Source organism: Balaenoptera physalus (genome assembly GCF_965194825.1).
Source record: "Balaenoptera physalus genome assembly, chromosome: 2".
NCBI lineage: Eukaryota > Metazoa > Chordata > Mammalia > Artiodactyla > Balaenopteridae > Balaenoptera > Balaenoptera physalus.
The window spans coordinates 144254531-144275431 of record NC_138883.1 but is presented as its reverse complement, the minus strand read 5'-3'; the positions used below and the strand labels follow the sequence as shown (position 1 = coordinate 144275431).

The 20901-nt window shown below is 47.2% G+C and overlaps 1 protein-coding gene and 1 long non-coding RNA gene across 14 annotated transcripts in view; one reads left to right on the top strand and one right to left on the bottom strand.

Annotated features, from left to right (window-relative positions):
- The window catches only part of TM6SF1 (transmembrane 6 superfamily member 1), a 61893-nt gene that overhangs the window by 39178 nt on the left and 1814 nt on the right, over window positions 1-20901 (bottom strand). For 8 of the 13 annotated variants that reach the window (XR_014260310.1, XR_014260311.1, XM_082448837.1 and 5 more), the window contains exons 2-9: window positions 15872-15975; window positions 13612-13709; window positions 9981-10084; window positions 8130-8212; window positions 7384-7505; window positions 5517-5621; window positions 3614-3706; window positions 3291-3410 (exon numbers count right to left, since the gene is read on the bottom strand). Coding sequence is in view for 11 of the 13 variants with exons in the window: in XM_082448837.1 (XP_082304963.1) it covers window positions 3291-3410; window positions 3614-3706; window positions 5517-5621; window positions 7384-7505; window positions 8130-8212; window positions 9981-10084; window positions 13612-13709; window positions 15872-15975 (829 nt within the window). In the remaining 2 variants the exon portion in view is untranslated. Of the gene's footprint in view, window positions 1-3290; window positions 3411-3613; window positions 3707-5516; window positions 5622-5744; window positions 6844-7383; window positions 7506-8129; window positions 8213-9963; window positions 10085-13611; window positions 13710-15871; window positions 15976-20901 lie in introns of those variants that run through there. The other 5 variants (XM_082448841.1, XM_082448833.1, XM_082448834.1 and 2 more) reach the window with 5 other exon arrangements.
- LOC309654622 lies at window positions 12306-20898 on the top strand. The gene is made up of 4 exons (XR_014260350.1): window positions 12306-13159; window positions 13809-15123; window positions 16324-18720; window positions 20094-20898. It is a non-coding gene; the product is annotated as an uncharacterized lncRNA (long non-coding RNA).

Genomic DNA, 20901 nt, shown 5'->3' with positions numbered 1-20901 from the left:
TTGATTAAAAAAATGCTAATAAGTAGATCTAAACAGCCTGTAATACTTTTCAAATTAGACTTGAAACTTTAATTTTATATGAAAAGATACTTGGGTTAAAGTCCCCAATGGAACTCTTCGGTGTAAAATGTGTCCTGGTTTTATTGCATTTTAGTTTACCTTTTGATTTATCTTTTGATTTCTGAAGGCAGCAGGTTTGGCAAATTCGTAAATGGTCTGAAATGAGGGACCTAATAACTACTAGCCATGTTTTCCATTGACTTGTACTGATCTAGAAGTTTTTCAGGGATTTTTTTCTTATTATTAAGTCACAGGTTCTTGGGAGTTCACTAGATCTTACAATAAAAGCAGATTTTGATAAAGTTAGTGGGATCATGAATACATAAAGCTTCTAAATTAGGAATGGCAGTTTTAGCAAGCTCGAGGTGCTAATCAAGGTAATGGAGAGCTTCTATGATGAATGTGTCCGATATCCTCTCAAGATGAGAATTCATTTCGTGAGCAAGTATTTGCTAAGCAGAAGACAAATCACACGACTGGGATTCAGCATTCTCATCATATGCACTGTTTTGTGCAGTATGATTTGTAACTTTTCCTTAGGCTAAACACTCTGAATAGGTAGATATTAAAGCCCAGCTAAGAGTTATGGGAATGTCAGACACATAATTCTCAGATTACACCATTCTTCTGTTGGGTTGGGAGAAACATCCTTCTGACATTGACAGAATCTAGTCGACAGCCTCAGGCTACCTTTGCAAATTGGGCCGTGATGGATAAGACCAGAGATTTCTTCAAGGCCTGGCGTATGGCTGAGACTGCCACTGCTGCTGCCAGCCGCTCTGCTGTCCACACTGCCTTTCCCAGACCTCCTGGCTGGAGTCACAGGTGCCTGTCTGCAAGCTTAGCCTCACTAGCAGGTACAGTGTAGGGTTCATCTTACTGTTACAGATTTAAGTACTCATTTGCCCCCAAGCTCTGACCATCCTAAGCCTCCTGACTCTGCTGACGCTGTGCACATGGCTAGGCCCTGGCCTAGGTCTTCCTGCCTAGTTCTCAAGTTGTCTCCTGAGACTTGACCGGGTCCAACACTTGGCCTTACTCTTGCCAGCCTCCTAGCTGATGACACTCAGTGTTCCTGCATTAGGGCGTGGTGCAGGGCAGACCAAGGTACATGGCATGCAGAGGAAGCTGGATTGTGCAGGCAAAAGCACATGGGTAATGAGTAGATGTTGAACCCTGAACAGTCTAATCAAGGGGCTGGTAAGAGTGGGGCGAGTGGGAGGCCCTCTGTACCCTCTAAACGGGGCACACTCCAACATCTAAACGCTTCCGCAGTCTTCTCAAGTCTATTCGGCCAGTAAAGCCCACAGCTCAGGTGTCATTGCCTCCCACTCCCAGAAGGTCCTCTAACTCCTACACGCCATGTACAAAGTCTTACTCTGCTGTAGGATTCTGGAGCATAGTTAACTGTTTGCATGAGGAGAGGGATAACACAACGGAGAAGAATTTGGGCTTTGGAGTCAGATGGGATTTTATATCCCTCTTCTAGTAACTTTGTGACCTTAGGCAAGTAACAACTACCCTGGGTCTTGGCCTGCTTATCTTTAAGTGAGGCTTTTGAAAAACTTGCAGAGATGATGCTGTGTGTTCATCACACAGTTTCTTCTGAGGCACACAGGAAGACCACATGCATCAGCCTCCTCTGCAGTTGGGTCGGTGCCAGGCCTGACTCTTGAAAATATCCCACATGATCTTTGCACAAGCAATAAATAAAACTTTATTTTTAACCACTGGGTATTTGCTACTCCAGCAGAGCACACAGCCTGTCTTTACACAAATAGGTAAGTAAAACACTTAGCATGGCTTGCCTTGCATGAAGTAAGGTAATGAGAGCTCAGCCTATCATAGTGGCAGTGGAGCTGTAAAAAAGTGGCGGATTTGCAAATTACTCTGGCGAGAGAACTAACCAGACCTAGTGATGGGCTACACGCAGACGGTAAGGGAATGGGAAGTGTAAAGAACTACTCCACATTTTTGACTTGAGCTGCTGGATGCCAGGAAGGGCTATTTTCAGAGATGGGGAAATGAAAGAGAAGTTGTGGGGAGGATCAGGAGTCCTATTTTAGACCTTAAATCTGAGATGTCAGTAAGACACCCAAGTGAAAAGAAGGAGTTCGGAATTAAATATAAGAGTCTGGGAACAGTTTGAGCTAAGGATGGGAAATTAAAAGTCATCACCTTACAGTTGGTATTGAAAGATATGGAAATAAAGACCCACACCAAGGCCTGAGAAATAAGGTATTCAGAGGTCTGCAAAGAGGGTAAATACTAGTTCTCTTTCCTTATGTCCTTCAAGGAAAGAACAGGAAACATTACTTCTGAATACTGCATCAACTTTTTTGATATTTATATTCTAATTCTATAGTTAAGAAGAAGTACCTCAGACTGGAAAGATTGAGCCCAATGTATTAACCCATAAATGCTGTTACTGGTTTTAAACCCTGTAAATTCTAATGTGTCTTTTTGCCATCATAATTATTATACCATGAGTATAATTAACTGTATATGCCTAGAGTTCCTGGATGAACCTCATTTTTATGCCTGCTTGAAAAGAGCGAGACAAAGATAATGATTTTAAAAGATGAGTTCACTTGGGTTTTCTAATTTACAGTAATAAAAGAACAAAATAATTTTCCTTGTTCATAAGATCAATTTGTTTTGATAGGTTGTTATAAAAATATGCTTTGAATGATAATTCCGTAGATAATTTCATTCCCAGTTCAATGAAGTAAGCATTCACTGAACATCTACTGTAGGCCAGAGGCTTGGCTAAGTACCAGAGGGGAGGAATGGAATGACAGGCCCAGCTTCCCAGGAGCAGAACTTTTTTAAAACCAGTTTCCCTGGTCCTGTGTAGCATAATATAGTCAACTTCTGAAATCTTAAATTCAGATAGACATCTTAATGATAACAGGTCTCAATTCTCTTTTAGTAGCTGTGGTGCTCAGAGACTGGGAAACAGCAGTGCCGCTTGCTGGGTATGTGACCTTGAACAAATCATTTAATCTTGCTGGGCCTCAGTTTCCTCATCTGTATAACTGAATGGCGCACCTACCAGATTATGAGATTTAAGTAATGCAGAAATGTCTTCCAAAGAACTGTAAAGCAAAGGGCACAACATATCTAATAACTGTTTCCTACCCTAAAACACAGAGCAGAGATATTTTTTAGACACTCAACAATGACAGCCAAATCCCCAATAAACTTTCTTAACAGCATATTCTTAGTACCTGAGCTAGACCTCCAGCATGTATCAGGGTTATGTCAGGCATCCAGGAGCATCCAGGAACCACTAAGCCATAAAGCGCCATCACAAAGTAAGGGACAGAATAGAACAGATATGCCAGCATCTGCATTGAACAGAGAAATAACGTCATCAGTAAATTAATAGTTAACCTGGCCTTACGAAAAGCACAACATTTTCATCAATTAACATTTTCGCCTTAGAAAACGTTAACTCCTATTTCCTACATGGTATCACATTTTCCCATTCTTAAAAAAAAGAGAGAGAAAATTAATTTTAGAAAAATCTTAGGCTTCATAACTACTTGACCTGGATTTTAGCATAAGCAGCAGGATCCTTTAGGTAGGGCTCTTGAAATTGCGTATATAATCGGCAGAGCTCAGCTGGGCAATCCAAAGCAATCTACGAACAAAAATGAATGCATTATAAAGATACAGTCACATCTGGTTCTTATGTTTGCTGATAAGGCTAAACGTGCCAGGTTTAGTCACAAGCTGCTTTCTATTTAACAAAAGCTATTTTAGAAGCTCATCAGTAAAAAAAGGAAAGAAAATAAATATTCTACAGATTTACTCTGAAGAGATTAAGTAGAGGTTAATAGTGGAGAAGGAAATGGAAACTAATGCTCTGTTCTTGGGGATCTTTCGAGTATTCAGTTTAAATGTCTAGGTTTGGCTAACCAAAGCACAGCTTGCTTTAGATTATCAGTTTCACTTTTCCTGGGAATAACTCACCAACTATTCCCTGCAGGAAGAAAAGTACATTTCTATACCAAATTCATCTTAACTGTGCTTTGCAAGATTCAAAAATAGCATCCTCCTATCTCCAGTGCCTCACAGAGTAAATGGCCTTTGGGGGCAGTAAAGGATAATGATTTGAAAGTGAGGTCCTCTCTGAAGCCACCTCCTATATCCACTTTGAAAGAGGGCAGAGCAGATTTAGTCACGGCAGAGTAGACTTTAGGCCACAGAACAGACAAAGTGTCTCCGGCACATTACTGGGTCCCCTCTGAGTCACCTCCCTCAGGTACCATTCCTTGTGTCCTTAGCCGTAAATGTTGTCCCACCTAAATAACATGAACACGTCAGTGGCAGAGTTGGTAAAAATGGGCCCCAACCTAAAAGCCCCACCTACCAAGGGTACACACTCACCCATGCACACGTTTTTCTCATGTGCACAGGCGAGTGGAGATGGCTATGCAAGAAAACAGTTGGGGCTCATTTTTATTGTTGCTGTTTTTGTTCTTTTGACTTTAGGAATTACAGCAAACTAAACAAAGAATGGTTTCAGTGCTCTGTGGTCTGAGCAAAGCCTATGGCCCTGCTTTCTCCTTTACTTCCCTTCCATGCCACTCCTATTAGCCAACTCTGCTCCAGGAAGTTTCTGATGATCCACAGAGGGAGACAGCTCTTAAGACTACTCACCCTGACCCAGCTAGCCGCCCCAAAACAACAAATCAGCTGCATCAGTTTACACTTGCCACTCTGCCCCCCAACTGCTGTGTAATGCCAGCAGCCTTAGAACAGTAATTGTCATTAAAGCTGAATATAATTACCCGTATAATTCTGGCTGCTCAAATTTATTGCTACTGAGAATAAACCATGAAACTGGGATATTGTGAAGGATCCTTGATCAATAAAAATAGTAAGAGCAATCACTTACTGAGCGCTTATTAGGTATAAGGCCCTCTGCAAGTGTTCGATGTGCCTTATCATTTAATCTTCAAACAGTACTATAAGGTAGGTACTGTTATTTTACAGAGGAAGAAACTGAGGATCAAAGAGGTTAAGTGATTTTTCCAAGGCCACACAGCTAGTAAATGGCCAGGAGTCTAACACTTTACTCTGGTACCCCTTCCTCAATCCCATCTCCCTACTCCTGAGAACACATGGATGCTCTGTGCCACAGTTTGACTAGTCTTAAGTTACCACCCTTACCAAAGATACTTAAATCAGAAACATCAAAGGAACCAAAAGAATGAGACTAATGGCTAATTTTTCGGGTACAGAGCTTGATCTAAGGACCTGAAGGAGGTGGTATGGAGCAGCCCAGAAGGGACTACCCCTTTGGGAGGAGAGGTCTGGGGTGAGGGTAGGAGAGTGTCAGGAAGCAGGTCCAGGCCTCCAGGCTCTAATGGGAGGTATGTTTTGTTAGTGCACTAGGAAATCTGATTTAAAATATACTTTATGTTATTATGATCTCTTATGCTTACCAAGCCTCTAAACAGGCAAAATCCAGTTGCCAGAAGGAGACACACAACCAACATTAAATCAAATGGTCTTCTCAGCAGGTCTTTCGCTTGGATTTCTTGAATGACCTAAAGTAGAGTTGGTAACTAATGAGCAGGCCCAAGGTGCCGAAGAATAATCTGAGATCTACTGAAACATAGATACCATGATGATGGGTGATAAGAGAATGTTGAAGATTCAAAACCACTAACCATGTAACAGGAAAATAATTTCTCTCCTCAAGTCTCAATTCCTCATCTGTGAAATGAGACTGGGCCAGGTGATCTCAAAGGGCCCTTCTGGCTCTATGAGGCCATATTTTTTTTGAAAAAGCATTTTTATGATTATAAATGTAAAATACACTCATTTTTAAAAAATAAACCATTAACCCATCATACTACTATTAACAGTTGTTATATTTTCCAGTCACATATATATAGTTATATGTATATATATATACATACACATTGTACTACATAGGTATGTATAATATATAATCTACATTTATTTTTTCACAAAATTAGGACTTAATGTATAAACAATTTTGCATTTGTTCTCTTGCCTCTCACTATCTACCTATCAGTACTTTACCACATTATTAAAAATTCTTCTAAAACTTAACATCACATGGAAGTGCCATATCTCTGCTTATTGGACATTTAGGCATTTTCACTGTTACACTTAATGTGATGATGAGCAACTTTGTACATAAATCTTTGACAGCATCTCTGATGATTTTCTTAGGATAGTGCCCTAGAAGTAGAATTAATAGATTAAAAAGTTAAATTTGTTAAGGTTGATAACACTGCCAGGTGGTTTTGCAGAGCGATTCTGAATTTATGTTCCTACCAGCACTGTATGACAATGCCTATTTCTCCCGGCCATCACTGTGTTTTAACAGTTTTTTTAAATGAACAGTCTATGTGTCTTACAACATGAACGGAACGGTATTGATACACTGACGTGGAGCCGAGCGAGGACCAAGGCTATGGTTACTGTTTGCTTATTTTTTAACAACCACCTCATTCCTCAGAAGGGTGTAAGGGAGTACCAGTTGTCAGTGTGCCAAGCTGAGTTTACAGAGCATGTGTCTAAATGTTTACAAATGAAGTGTTTGTAAATTAAAATGTATTTTAATGAATTCTATTGTAAGTCTTTTTGTAAAATGAAGAATCGTGTTCTGATTATCTCTAGTAACTCATATTTTCATATATCAATTTTGCTTAAAGGATCTTGCTTAAGGATCTAATACCTATGAAAGGAAGAGAAACTTAGAAAAATGTCACTAGCTTAGAAATGAAGACCTTAACAGAGTACCTGCCCGGCCAGTATTGTTTCACCTTGACCACCTCGGCTGTGAATGGAAGGGAGGTGTCTCAGAAGACGTCCTGTAGCCAGTCTCCATGTGCCTGGATCTCTTGGTAATCAGACCCTATGGCTGTGTGTGCTACCTGGAACAGCAGTATCTCTCCAGCCTCCCTTTGGGGCAGTAGTGCATAGATATCTCTGAAAGAGGTGCCCAGGTGCTCAGACTCCAGGCTGTTAACAGCCCCAGACAAACCTCACGCTCCGCACACTAACGCGGAATCTGATGGGAAGAGCCAGTGTAACCTCTGGCACAGGAAGTTCCAAAAAGCATGGCCTGGCCAATCAAAGCAGATCTATTCACGCAGAAACAGACCATTCTGGCCACCATAACTGAGGTGTGAACCAATGCTGCAGAATCAGCACAGTCACACTGATTGAATGCCCCAAAGGCTCCATCCCTGGAGGCACGGTTCAATCCAGTAGCCAGTGGTGAGTGAGCCCTGTGACTCTGAGAACAGGTTACACTTAACTTAATAAAATCACCTTTGAGGGATAATTATAATTTTCTGATGGCTGATTATAGATTCTGAAACCAGCCCAGACAGGAAGACAAGTATATGGTATGCTTAAGAAAAAAGCAGGGCAAATGCGTGTTCCATACTTCCCTATTTAAAAGAGAGAAAAAAAAAGAGAAAGTCAAAAGTATATCCAAACACAACATGTAGAACACCTCCCCATCTCAAGTCATCTAAAATTTTGATATGGGCCAGACAGTATTTTTAATAAAACCAAAAACAGGTCAATTTAAAATTATTAGGTGTTTATTATTAACAGGCATGCCCTATCTACAGTACTTTAAAAATAGACAATATCCTGATTTCTTGCATGCATAAATAACTCTTCTACATTAGCTTTCAAGAATCTTAATTTTCAAGTACATTTATCAAGTTCCCATAGTGTGTCAAGAGTTATATATAATACAAAGAGTTGTAGGAAATATTTTCACACTGAATGTAGCCACAAACACAATACTTACTCCACTAGATCCTTCTAAAAGTCAGGAAACACTGATATTAGATAGTCTAATTGTTCAGTGCACACTTCGGAAAATTGCTCAAAAGCATTTCTTAAAAGGTGAGATGGAAGGGAAAAGGAGTAATTCTGCAAAACAGCTTTTTTGGTATACTTGGAATTTCTTGGTTCTATTACAACCAAAATAGCTTCCCTATTTAAAAACAATTCCTATTGTTTCAGAAAAGGAAAGTGAACTTTAAGATAAAGTTTCTTACCTACAATGTTTCCTGGCACAAAAACAACAATGCTCATAATAATAGATCCGACCCAATATAGGCCAATGGTTCTATAACTTTCCCTGTAATGAAAAAAATCCTGACTTAACACATTTGTCTTAGAATACTATTAGCATAAGATGCTCCACAATATTATCTTTGTTCTAACTAGTAAAGTACATGAATCAAAATGTACTGAATCAAGAGTAATAAATCAAATACAAGGAACCCTGGTGATCAAACTGCATTTCCATATGTGATATGCTATAGAACCCTCTTTGTGTCCTTTTGAATAGGAAATTATGCTTGCTACACTGATCTATTAAACCATACCATGGTCATCACTATCAAAGGAGTCCTGCATTTCACTATTATTTATGAAACTCACAGCATGAAAGTAAAAAGAAGGTTCAAAGAAAATTGGATCCATATTTTAAATCATTATGAGTAGTAGAATGTTAAGTGGACTTTCCCTGGTGTCACAGGATTTTAGCCAAAGCCCCAGAGATAAGTGTAATAAGTGATACCTACCCCATGTTCTGAAGGAGCTGCTAGACACATACCCCTAATCTTAATAGGCGATGTTGACAAAAACTGTTTGCAACTGATAACTGACAGTCACCTCCATAAAGGGCCATGAGAAATTCAGAAAGAGATTCTCTGATGGGAAAGAGAAGTGGAGAATACTGTGTGCTTCCTGCCCTGCCCCACCCCCCAAGCCAAATGCATCAGATCCCAAGAGGCCCGTTCACAATGACTGAGATTGTCAGCAGAGGGACAGACCAGAATGTTCCTCCCCAGCTGGATGCTAACCGAACCACAGAAACACTGGCCCACTCCTGGCAGCAAGCAGAGCCTGAGCATTCTCAGAAATACCTGATGTGTTCCCTGGAGCTTGGGAACATTCATGAAGAGATGGGCGGGGGGCCTAGAAAAGTCCAGAAATTAGTTGGAACTGTCCTTGAGTGAGGACATGGGAGTGGCACAGGACAGTTGGTCAAGCTGAATTTCAACCTGGTGTGGGGCAAAATGCATGACTTTCTCTAACCTGGAGCCAAGGGGAGGCCTGGGAAAGTAGCTGGGCTTGAGCCATCTTTAAAGGATCCCCACCCCAAAGGGCGTTGCCTTCTGGGTTACAGAGGCCCCAGCAGAAAGAAGCTGTGGGTGTACCACCATGGGCAGGAGAGTCACACAAATTCAATCTGAGAGAGCATTGCTCATTTCCGGGATCAGTGTAATGCAGAGGTTCCTTCCTGTGGTAGGGGTCTCCAAGAACCCCACATGTGCCCCACAAGACAGAGCCAGCATATCATAACAGAGGCTACCAATTCCCAGAAAACAGCAACTGTCGTGTAAGACTCTGCCCCTCTTCCTTTAACCCCGTGTACATACACTCATGCTCCCAGAGGAGCCAGCCGCAGAGCAAGCTGAGAAGGAATAAAGGGACAGACCACGCACCCCAGCCTCAAAGCAGGCTGCTAAGCTTCAGGGGTAAGCCTGAACTGGAGGGAAAGAGAGCTCTGAACTGAAAGGAGTTGTTTGAAGTTTTGAATCAGTATGTGCTGGGCTTTAATTTCTGAAAATGAGACTGCTCTTACAAGAGAACATAATCAGAAAGTTAAGGGGTCTGCCCGAGCTGTCCATCATGGCAGAGGAGAAATCCAAAGGCATATGTTCGAAAGGCAGTGACACAAGGAAAAATAAAGCCATGTCTAACTTGTCTCCATAGACCCTAGATTCGTGTCCATGTGTACCCGCCGTGTATGTGCCTCTATACATCCATTTTCCTTACCTACCCGCCTATCAATTGCTAAGGTAACAAAGGCACACCCACCAGGCGAACTGACTTACTCCCAGGCTATGGCTGCCACCATCACCAGATACATCAGATAATGAGCAGAGCCATCCCAGTAGCAGATCATGTGCCCATAGGCCGTGTTCAGATACGGTTCACCCTAAGGAAAGCATTAAACAGAAGTCCACTTTAAATATGACTCAGACACTTCAACACAGAACACCAGACCTGTACTGAAAGTAAAATAAAGCAGCAGAACATCTTCGTCTGCTGAAATGAAACTATTCTTAATCCCATACAATTACACAACTGGTAGAAACATGAAAATATACATTTACCCTGGAACCGCCAGAACTAGGGTCTGCCACAGAGGGTGGAATTAGAGAATGCCTGGCCTATGCTAAGTCAACACAGGTGTGCACAGTGATGCAAAACTGATGGCGTTACAGGCAGTCCCGGCCACATGACGAACTCACTGAGGCCAAGTCTAATCTGTGACTAAAGGTGTTTGGCTCTGGGCAGAGGGGGTGGCCAGGGAAGACCCTGCTGACCAGAGCCACTGGCTGACCTTCAAAATTCATACTGACCCAGAGGCTTGGTGGGATGAGTGTGAGGAAGGTACGCCTTTCCCCCGCCTCTGTCCCCATGCAGGCACAGACCGGCAGGCACTACACTCAGAGCTTCACACCCAACCCCTCGTTCAACCTTCCCAACACCACTATGGGATAGACACAATTGACTCCATTTTACAGATGAGGAAACAGAGGTTCGAAGAGGTTACTTGACCTGCCTAAGGTCACACAGCTAATTCCTAGCAGAAACTATACTACCAAGAAGACCTATACTTCTGAGAAATTTTTAATTTTATAAGCACAGATTATATGATGAACGACATTTCCCTTTCCCAGGTGCTTATGTTTCCAGGTGGCTACTGTAAAGTCACTGTCAAACTTGCCTGGGTTTTTAATGTCATTCTGGCTCCACCTCACTTTCCTCTCTTCTTTCTCCATTTCTGCTCTCCTGCCTTGTTTCAGATGTTTTCCTAAGATGCCTTAAGTCCTTTCTACAACAAGGAACAGTGCAGATCAACCAGCCCATCAGTCAACCAACCAAGCAGGGGATTCTCTGAAGCTTTGCACTCCCCTGGGGCAAAGACTGCTCTCTGTCATCTTGCCTCAAAAATCAAATCAAGTGAAAATCACAGAGGTGGAGGAAACAACGTGAGTCATACTTCAGTACCCGTGCCTGGCCCACATCTTTTCTCTCTGACATGCTTTGATTGGATAATACTATCTAAGTTCATGGTTTTAATCATTGATGCCTACACACCTGGCTCTCGGGGCCAGTGCTGACCTCTCCTGGTGGCTTGATGGGCATCTTCAACTGTCTGGTCCGTGGACCCTTCAAACTCACCTTACCTCCTTTAACTCATTGGCTTCCCCCTTCAACCAAGCCCCACCTGGCCTCTCTATTTTCATGGCGACACCATTCAACTTACCCAGGTCAAAACCACAGGGTCGTTGTTCATTCCTTGTTCTCTTATGCAGTCTGTTGGCAAGTCCTACCAATTTTACCTCTATAATGTCAGCCCAGGCAACCCTCCCTCTCGTCATGGCCTAGTTCAAGCCCTCAGTGCCCCTCACTGGACCTTTCCCACATGGTCTTCCTACCTCTCTCCTCTCCTTCCAATTCACCACACTGCTGCCCTGGCTCTTGACATGTCACTCTTCTGCTCAAAAACCTGCCAAAGCTGCTGGTGGCTGTAAGACCAAGCCCCACCTCCTCTTATCTGGCAGCCGGGTCCCTGAGCCTGGCCCTGCAGACCCTCCCACAGTTACACCCCAGCCCCCCATCTCATACCCTGTCTTACCACCCTCACCAGCTCAACCTCCAGGCCCTCTTGGCAGCCGCCTCCTTCCTGAAACCTCCCCGCTCTGGACTCTGGCCCTGTGCTCTCCAGGCTTTCCTTCTGCCTCTTCGCCTGTCCCCTCACAGTCCACTTCGGAGGCTCCTGATCTTCTGGCCACGGTCTCCCAAGTTCCACCCTCGGCCCTCTCCTCTCTACCCTCTCCTTTCCTCTCAGACCTTCAGGTACCAACTATACCCTGATGGTCCTTGTATCTCTTCCCCGAGCTCAACAGCTGCGAAGCCCTGCCAGCTGGGACACCTGCCAGGATGTTCCTTACCCACCTGAGACTCCACACGTCCCCAGCTGAACTCAGCATCATCCCTGCACACGTGCGCCCCAGGCTGGCAGTGGGGAGACATATGCTGTTTCTCCTCTCTAAGCCTCATTTTTTTTCTTTTTCTTTTTTGGCCACGCCGTGCAGCTTGTGGGATCTTAGCTCCCCGACCAGGGCTGGAGCCTGCACCCCCTGCAGTGGAAGCACAGAGTCCTAACCACTGGACCGCCAAGGAAGTCCCTTCTCTTAAGCCTTTGCCCACACTGTCTCTTCTCCTTGGCATGCCCTCCACCCCCTAGTCTATCTGGAAAACGTTTATCATCCACTGCCACTGCCATTTTTAAAGAAGCCGAGGGCAGCAGCACCAACTCGCTGAGGCTTCCCCGAGTGCTCCCAGAGTCAGTTCTTCCTCAGTGCACGCCGCGCCCGGCGTGAGCCTCCATCTCTGCGCCTAGGACCATGCCATCTCACTGCTCCTGGAGGGAGAAAGCAGGTCCTGTGACCCCCACAGTCTGCTCACCGAACATCTGTGGAACTGCATTTCCCCTTTTGTCCCTCTCCGGTTGAATAACACCAGCGTTCTTCCAAACGCAGGAATCAGGATGGCACCTCAGCCCTTACTCTCCCCATTGCCCCAGACTCATCCCCGAGACCTACTCATTCCAGCCGCCCAAGTTCTCTGAAGTCCGTCCTTCTTCTCTACTGTCCATGCTTGGCCTCTGTCTGGGCCATCTTCATGCCCTTGCTGGCCCTGCAAAAGCCTCCTGACGGGAGTCCCAGCTCATGACATCGACCCTTCCCGTCAAGCCCATCCTTCTCAGAGCTGACTGCACTGTTCGCTGACTTAAAATCTTCCCTCACATGCGGGACAAAATCCAAACTCCCTTAGCTTGCACACAAAGCTCCCCATTATTTGAAACACAGATGAAGACTACACTTCCAGCTCTGCTCCTTATTTCCTGTGTGACCTTAAGTACGTTACTTAACCTCTCTGGGGCTGGATTCATCACACCATAAAATAAGGAAAAAGGACTAGCTCTGTCAGGTGCCAGGTAGGTCTGTCATGCTGTGATGGGGGGAGAAGTGCGTGTTCATCCTTACAATCAAATGGCTTTATTAACTGCCTCAGTGTCTGGGGCTTTATACATTTAAGACTGACCTGGGCTTTCTTAGAGAGTAGTGTATTAATAACAGTAGATACACAGATACTGGATTCATTTAAAGTAACCTCATTTATATTAAATACAAGTAAAGGGGAAAGGTGGTGGGTTGGGTGTGAGGAAGGAGCTGTAAGACCGAACGCCGAGGAGAACTGCCTCCCATGATCCAATCCTAACTTTCTGCTTCACCTTCCACGTGACTAAGTGTCCTGTGTCTATGGCAGCAAATGAAATACCGTGTGTCATCCCTGCTTACACTAAACGAAAGGATTTCCATCTCGAGCAATGCTGTTGGGGTCGCAGACCCTTTAGTTCAAGGCTTGTACTCGCTACCGACCCCGTACCTCTCTCAAGTAGTATGTCATGAAGCCATCAATGATCCCGTCCTGTTCCAGTCCTATGATGAGGTTCACCACGCTGGTAAATCCAAAAACCGCGTACACTAGAGCAAAGAAAGCAGGAGTTCAAAAAGCCGTAGCTCAGGGGACGTTGCCTAAGAGCCTGGCATTCGCCAGTAATGATTTCTTTTCATGTTTTCCAGAAGATACTGCGGACGTTGTCAATACGGACTAAAAGAACGTACCTCCTGTGCACGCAGCTGGATCTCTGCCCGTGTCGTGGAGCTGGGAGAGGACACCCCCTCCCCAGGGAGTAGCGAGTGACAAAGTCACCCACTGACTGTCCCAGAGGATTCTACCAGCCTGCCCCACCCATCCTCCACTTCCTACACGTGGCTGCCAGGGCCACATCTGCAACCCACCTGGGTAGCGGGAACAAAACCATTAACCAGTGGCCAAGGAAGCACAGAGGTGACCCCCAGGTTTAAAACATGGACTCAAAAGAGATCATTCATCTCAGTGGTTACCAAGCAGTCCGCCTCACGGTATGTCCAACGCACTTGCTTTATCCCACACTGGAGATCCGAAAGACAGACAGCGGCTGACATGCAAGTGACAGTGGCTTTAAGAAGAAAGGCCAGTGATTTTTTTAAAAAATGGATACGAGATGGAACCATTGAATGTTAAAGAAGGAAAGACGTAGCATCTTAGAGAATCTCACTAAGGTTGTGAGAATCTCCTCAACGGGCTGAAAACTACCAGCAACAAACAGCTTAGGAATAACACTTTTTAAACAGTGAGTGATCAAATTTAGTGTGTGGCAGTTTGTCAGTAAAGCTGCATGTTCAAGTTGTAACAAATCGGTGTCAAACTATGTGATGGGCATGGATGGTAGAAAAATCTGATGGTGAATATCAAAACAGCTGTGAAAAAAGAAATGGAGAGGAGAGCGGGGAAGGTTAACTCACAGAGAAGGGAAGCTGGCCTTGCCCTGAGTCTGCGTTTACATCTTCCCCAGAAGGAGCAGAAGGCCCACGCGTGCCCGGCCCTGTAGACCCTGCCTCCCCGGGCCTCTGTGCAGGCCTCTGGTCCAGATCCCGCTGACAGCGATGAGCCATCAGGTGATCGGCCACTGCGTGTCCCCCAGGAGAGGAAGCCTTCAGCACATGCTCATTCGACTATTCTACCAACAATCGCCGGTGCCAACAGGAGCGTCAGACGCTGGGTCAGAGATGACAAGGACATTCTCTGCCCTCCAGTCTGGCCCTGTGGCTGCAGTGACAGACATGAGGACAGAGGGCTGAGGGCGTAGGAGCAAGGGTCCTCCACCCTGAGGAGTTGGGAGAGACATGAGCGCAGCTAAGCGTGGGCTCCACGGAGTATGGAGGGAGTGGGGGGGAAGACGGCAGCAGGAGACCAGTCTGCAGAGGCGGGCAGAGGCCAGATCAAAGGCAGGTGGAGTGGGGCCTTGAACTCAGACAGGCCCAGCTCATCTCCTGACTGGCTGTCAGGCCTTAGGTAAGTTACATCATTTCTCTAAGCTTCAGCATTTTTTACATGCAAGTTGGGAGAAATTGTGCGGCTCAGTGCTGTCTCACTAACTGTGACCTTGACCACGTTTCTTAGCACCTCTGAGCCAGATTCTTCATCTGTGCAGGGAGGACATTTGTTGTGAGGATTAAATAAAATGATACTGCTAATGTGCTCAGAGTCACACCAGGCACACCACAGGTGCTCAATCAGTGGTGTTTTTATTCCTTTAACATACAAGTGTACTTGCCAGGCAATGGTCTGAGTACTTTACAACTAGTATCTTATTTAATGTTTGTACCAACCCTCCACGGTAAGTATTGATACTATTATTTTCCTCATTACACAAGTGTGCAAACTGAGGCTCCATACGGCTACGTTCCGTGCCAGGTGGAGGGCGCTGCAAACAGCAGGCTGAAGGCAGGAAGCCAGGAAGGAGCTGGTAAAAGAGCCGAGGTCAGAAGTCAGAGCATGGCTGGGGACAGGGGAGAGGAACGGAGGGGTGTCCTGCCTGGCCCTGGCAGCGACCTTCCCTCCACCAGGATCCCAGCTGCGACAGGGTGGGGTCCACAGCCTGGGAGAGACTTTAGCTTACAGGAAAATAAAAATACTCCCACCCTTCCCGCCGCTTTACCAGTGGGCTCAGAGTATTCACAACCACAGAGGGAAAGAGACTGAGGCCCGAGTGTTGTGCTCTTAAGTGGACACAAAGGGCTTCCGGCCCATGGAGACGTACCATAGAACAGTGGGTCCCGGGGTGGTTTCCTTTTGACCAGGACACGAGCCAACAGGGCTACCAGGAACAGGATGAGGGCAGCCACCCCTACAATTGTCCAGGAACTGCAACAACCAGAACAGGGAGGTGGTCACTTATCAAAATAAACACACTGGTGCATGGAATTTCCTGGCTATTGAATGCATTCTCTCGCAGCTCTGCCTCTGCCTATCCCTCAAGCACTGTGGAGTTCATGAAGTTTATCCGCAGCACTTGGGCCCCTCTGGGCTGCCCCTGTGACTTTCAGGGACCAGAGGTACTAGGTCCTCACTCTCCTGTCATCCTGCCCACCTGGGTGAACCATGTGTCCGAGCGCCCTCTGCTGCTGTCCCGCTGCCTCTGTCCACCTGCTCCTCCAAGCCCTGTTCCCCGTGTCTGACAGGTCTAACCACTGAATCTGCCTCCTCTCTCAGGGCCAGCTGGAAACCCTCAGACTGAGCTCCAGGGAACACACAGGAGTCACAACTACATACACCTTCTCGGTGGACAAGCCCACAGGCTGTGTGTATAATCAAAGGGGCCAGAGGACGAGGCCAATCCAAGGAGGGAAGAGCCTAGGCCGGGCCTAAGGCCAGAATGATGCAAGCTCCCCAACACCCAGGAAGCCAAGCCAACATCCAACCCCACACCCAGGAAGCCAGGGTGAGGCTAGGTTGGGCACAGCCCCTGGTCTTTCTCCTGGGAAAGGGCATGGCACCAAGGAGACTGGGGACCAAAGCCCCTCCTCAGCAGGACAGCACTAGGGCACGAGGCTTGGTGGAGTTAGCAGTCAAGGGACCTGGAGTCTAGTACCTACTCTGCCACTCCCTGTGTGACCTTAGGAACATCATGTCATTTCATCATCTGTTTTTTCATTCATTAAAAAACATATTGAGGAAAAATGCATTGTACACCCCTATGTGCCAGGCACTGCGGATGAAAAAGAGATCCCTGTCTACATGGGGGGAACCTATCTCAATAGGCTCTGAGCTCTCTCACCCAGAAGGCTACCTCCAGTCCTAAGAGATGTTCTCTCTCTCACTCCTCCACACCAACAAGGCATCCAGTTCTAGACAAAGCACCACCTGGCCCACTCCCATGGCCTGCTACACTCCTCAGTAGCCCTTGAGAGCTGCTGCAAGCACCACTCCTTAGCCAAGAGCCCTCCACACCATCACAGAGGACTTTTGGAAAACCTTTGCCACATGCCCCGGCACTTCTGGAAAGTATCCTTCACAGCCCACCAATACCTACTAATATCTGAGGGACGAACTTATGCTGAAGTTCACTCCACACACCTACAGCTGGAATGGGTGCTAGGCACCAGTCAGAAATCTGCCCCTAATGTCAGAGAGGTCAGTCAGGAAGTGATCCAACTACTTGCAGGTAGATGGACCCCAAGGAGACTGGCCCCAGGTCCAGGAAAGCTGTACCCCCAGCACCTGGCCCCAGGACCCACTTAAGAGTAAAGGAGTGGGCTCTGAGCATCAGCAGCGCCCAGATTTCCAAATGCCACCCTAGACCTACAGAATCAGAATATTTCAGGGGTGGGGTATGGGAACGTGCAACCTTTTTCAAGAAACCTGGATGAGTATGCACAGAAAGTCTGCCTCGGGACCTCTTTTAAGGTGTTCAGGAATTGATGGATGAATGAGGGAGGGAAGGAAAGGGAGAGGAAGAAAAGAAGGAGAAATGGATGGATGGGTGGATGGATGGCAGATGGATGGACAGATGGATGGTAGATGGATGGATAGTTGGATGGATGACATGATGGATGGTGGGTGGAGGGATGGATGATGGATGGTGGATGGATGGATGGATGGATGGATGGATGGATGGATGGACGATGGATGGTGGATGGATGGGTGGATGGACGGATGGTGAATGGATGACATAGTTCTATGACAAGAATGAGGATGACCATGTCAGTGACCAGGTAAGAGACTGAAATAGGAGGTTTCTAGCAGTGCACATCAGTGGATGCTCCAGGCTCCTCCTGTAGGGATGAGACAAAGGAGGAGAGGATGGAAGAGGAAGCTAATGTGGGTCAGGAACATGATGCTGGGCTGAAGCATCCGGTGAAGAGGGAAGAGGATAGGTGTGCGATGTAAGCTGACAGACATTTTAATCACAGCCTGAGACAGGTAGTGGCCAGGAGACAACGCCCATCCCGGCTCCTACCAAGGACCGAGGCTCGCAGCCAGCACCGTCACACAGCTGGTGCTCTTCTGGACTATGAGAGAGCAGTGTGAACTGGTTCACGGTGTCCTCTCACACTCTCCACCTCTGGGGGAGGAGCAAAAAACGAAGAGAAACTGGGGCAACAGATCACCTGTGTCTCCCACTGACAGCCAAGTGCAGGACCTGCTCAGAACAGGGAGACATGGATCCAGCAGGGACTCGGGGTGTGGGGGGAGGGGTAAGGGCTGCCACTAACCCAAGGGTGGAAATGTTGTTAGTCTTGGAATGTGTGTGCGTTTTGGGATGGGGGGCGGGGAGTTACTGATGCCCTTCCATGAACAGACAGCTACTGAGAGGGGTCATGTATGGGTGAGTATGAGCAGAGTGTTTGTGTGTGCGTGTGTATTTGTGTGTGTGTGTGTGCATTTGTGTGTGTGTGTGCGTGTGTGTGTTTGTGACAGAGAGAGAGATCCCACCCTTTTCTGACTCCTCGACTTAATTTGATTTTTCTGTTTTTCAGGCTTTCGTAAAAGGTCTGGTGGGAAGGAAGCTTCAACTAAGTCAACTAATGCAAACTTAACGGGATGCCCACTAGGCATGAGGCCCTGTGCTGGGCAGGACAATACTAAGGGGAGCTATGGCCTGAGAAGGTAAGTTCTGACCACAGGAAAGTAACTCCTGTGGGAAGAGCACAACCCAGCGAGGCTCAGAGGAGGGAGAGATCACATCTGCTTGGAGGGACCTGGAAGAGGCAGAGGTGGCATTTTCCTCTGGGCCATAAAGTCCAGGTGTGGCTTCAACAGTCAGCTACAGGGAGGAAGGCATCCCCGTCAGAGGGAACAGTGTGAGCAACGGCAAGGAGGCGGGAAAGTTAAGGAGTGTCCTAGGAGCACAGAACAGTCCAGTGTGGCTGAAGCACCAGCACAGTGGGCTGGGCTGGTGGGCTGAGGCAGAAATGCACAGGGCACTGGGGCGGGAAGGGGACCTCCCGTGGGAGGCTTTGCCGTGGGCTGGGCCAGAGAGGGCCAGTGCCAGGGGAACAGCAAGGAAGAAACAGATGCTAGCCCACCCCGGGGAATTAGGGGGAAGGAGACAGTGGGAGGGCTGGAGGGAAGGAGTGGAGAAAGAAGAGGGAGGAAGCAAAGGCTACTGGGATTTTAACCTGCAGGAGGACAAGAAGAATGGTTGGAACCAATTATTCCAAACTCTGCAGGGCTTAGCAATGTGCTCAACAATACACAGCAATACATAACTCACCATGTGTTCAGTAAATGCCATCACCATCCTCCCAGTGGCTGAGGCCAAAATCTCAGTCATCCTCAGATCCTCTCCATGCCATGTGATCCTTCAACAAGCTGCGCTGCCCTCCCTCCCAAATAGCCTCACACCCAGCCACATCCCTCTCCCTGCACTGCTCCCTGTTCCCCTGCCTGGAAAGCTCTGTCCCCAGATCTTCCTGTGGCCACCTCCTGCAGCTCAAGTCACCTCCTCCAAGAAGCCTTCCCTGACCACCAGTCCCCCCCATCACTCTCATGTCGCCCCATTTTCTGTGCTGATGTCTATCTCAACACATGCCTCCCCAATCTCTTGTGGTTTGTTCATAGCTATTTCCCCAGCACCTGGAACAGTGCCAAGCATACAATATGTACTCAATAAATATTTGCTGAACTGCCCATAATGCCATTTTAGGAGGGCAGGGTCCTCCATGCACTATATTCACAGACGTGTGACATTCACTGCCCAGAGATGCTTCTTCCAGGATTTGTGCCCCAAGACTGGGTCAGACCAAGGGCTGTCACCGCCCATGCCTAGGGAGCACTCAGTATGGATGGGTGCCACCTGGATAAGGCTGTCAGCAAGCGGTGACCCCAGGAACGAGAGAGGAGCAAGTCACTGCCCTGTGGGCAGACACTTCTCTACAGCCTGAAGGTCTGGAGGGGGTTTGCAGCGTACAGACTGATGCAATTCCCTTAGCACCAACTGCTGTGGGAAACATAACAGGTTTACCTCCTCTTCCCCGCAGACAGCAAGAAACATCAGCAGGCCCGGAGGTCTGGCACCTTTCCCACTGCTGGAGCAGGCCGGCTGCTGCCTGGTGCCCGTTGCTTGGCCAGGGGTCCCTCACAGAGGAGAGGCAGGGCTTTGATCAAAATCCATGTGCGGCCTCCTTCAGCCCCACCCATTTCCTTAGCATGGAACTGCCCTGCCTCTCTGCCTGGCCGCCCATCCTACACAACACTGCGCCCTTACGGCTTTTTGGATCCCGACAATAGGATGCAAATATAGGCCATTTGACAGACAGGAGAACTGAGGCCGGGCCACACGGTTAGTGCCAAAGCCAGGCCTAGAATCCAGGTCTTTACCTGTTCGTTCTGGGCTATTTCTGCTAGTCATTCACAACAGTTTCTAAAATTAATACGAAATGACAAGTATGCGTGTGTCCATACATGGAAACGTTCCTGAGAAATGCGAAACGAACAAGGCACAGCCCGAGATAAGACCAAGCTCCAAGCCGTCGGTGTGTGTACCGCCCCACCCCTGTCCCTGGGCACTTCAAGGGCAGGGGCATTGCCTTATTGGCCTCTGTAACCCCGGATACCTGGCACGGGGCGGGCCCAGAGCGGACGCCCAGCACTTGCCCCCAGAATTGCGCCGAATGTCAGGGATGCCAGCCTAAGCGAGGACCCCGGCCCGCACGACTCCGGGCGCCTCCCCTCCTCCGGCCGCCCGCGGGGAGCCCTGGAGGCCGGCGAACCTCTGCCCTGCAGTTTGCGGCTCGACCCCCTCTGAAAAGTTGCTGGGGCTCCTGACGCGCCGACCCCCGCCGCGCG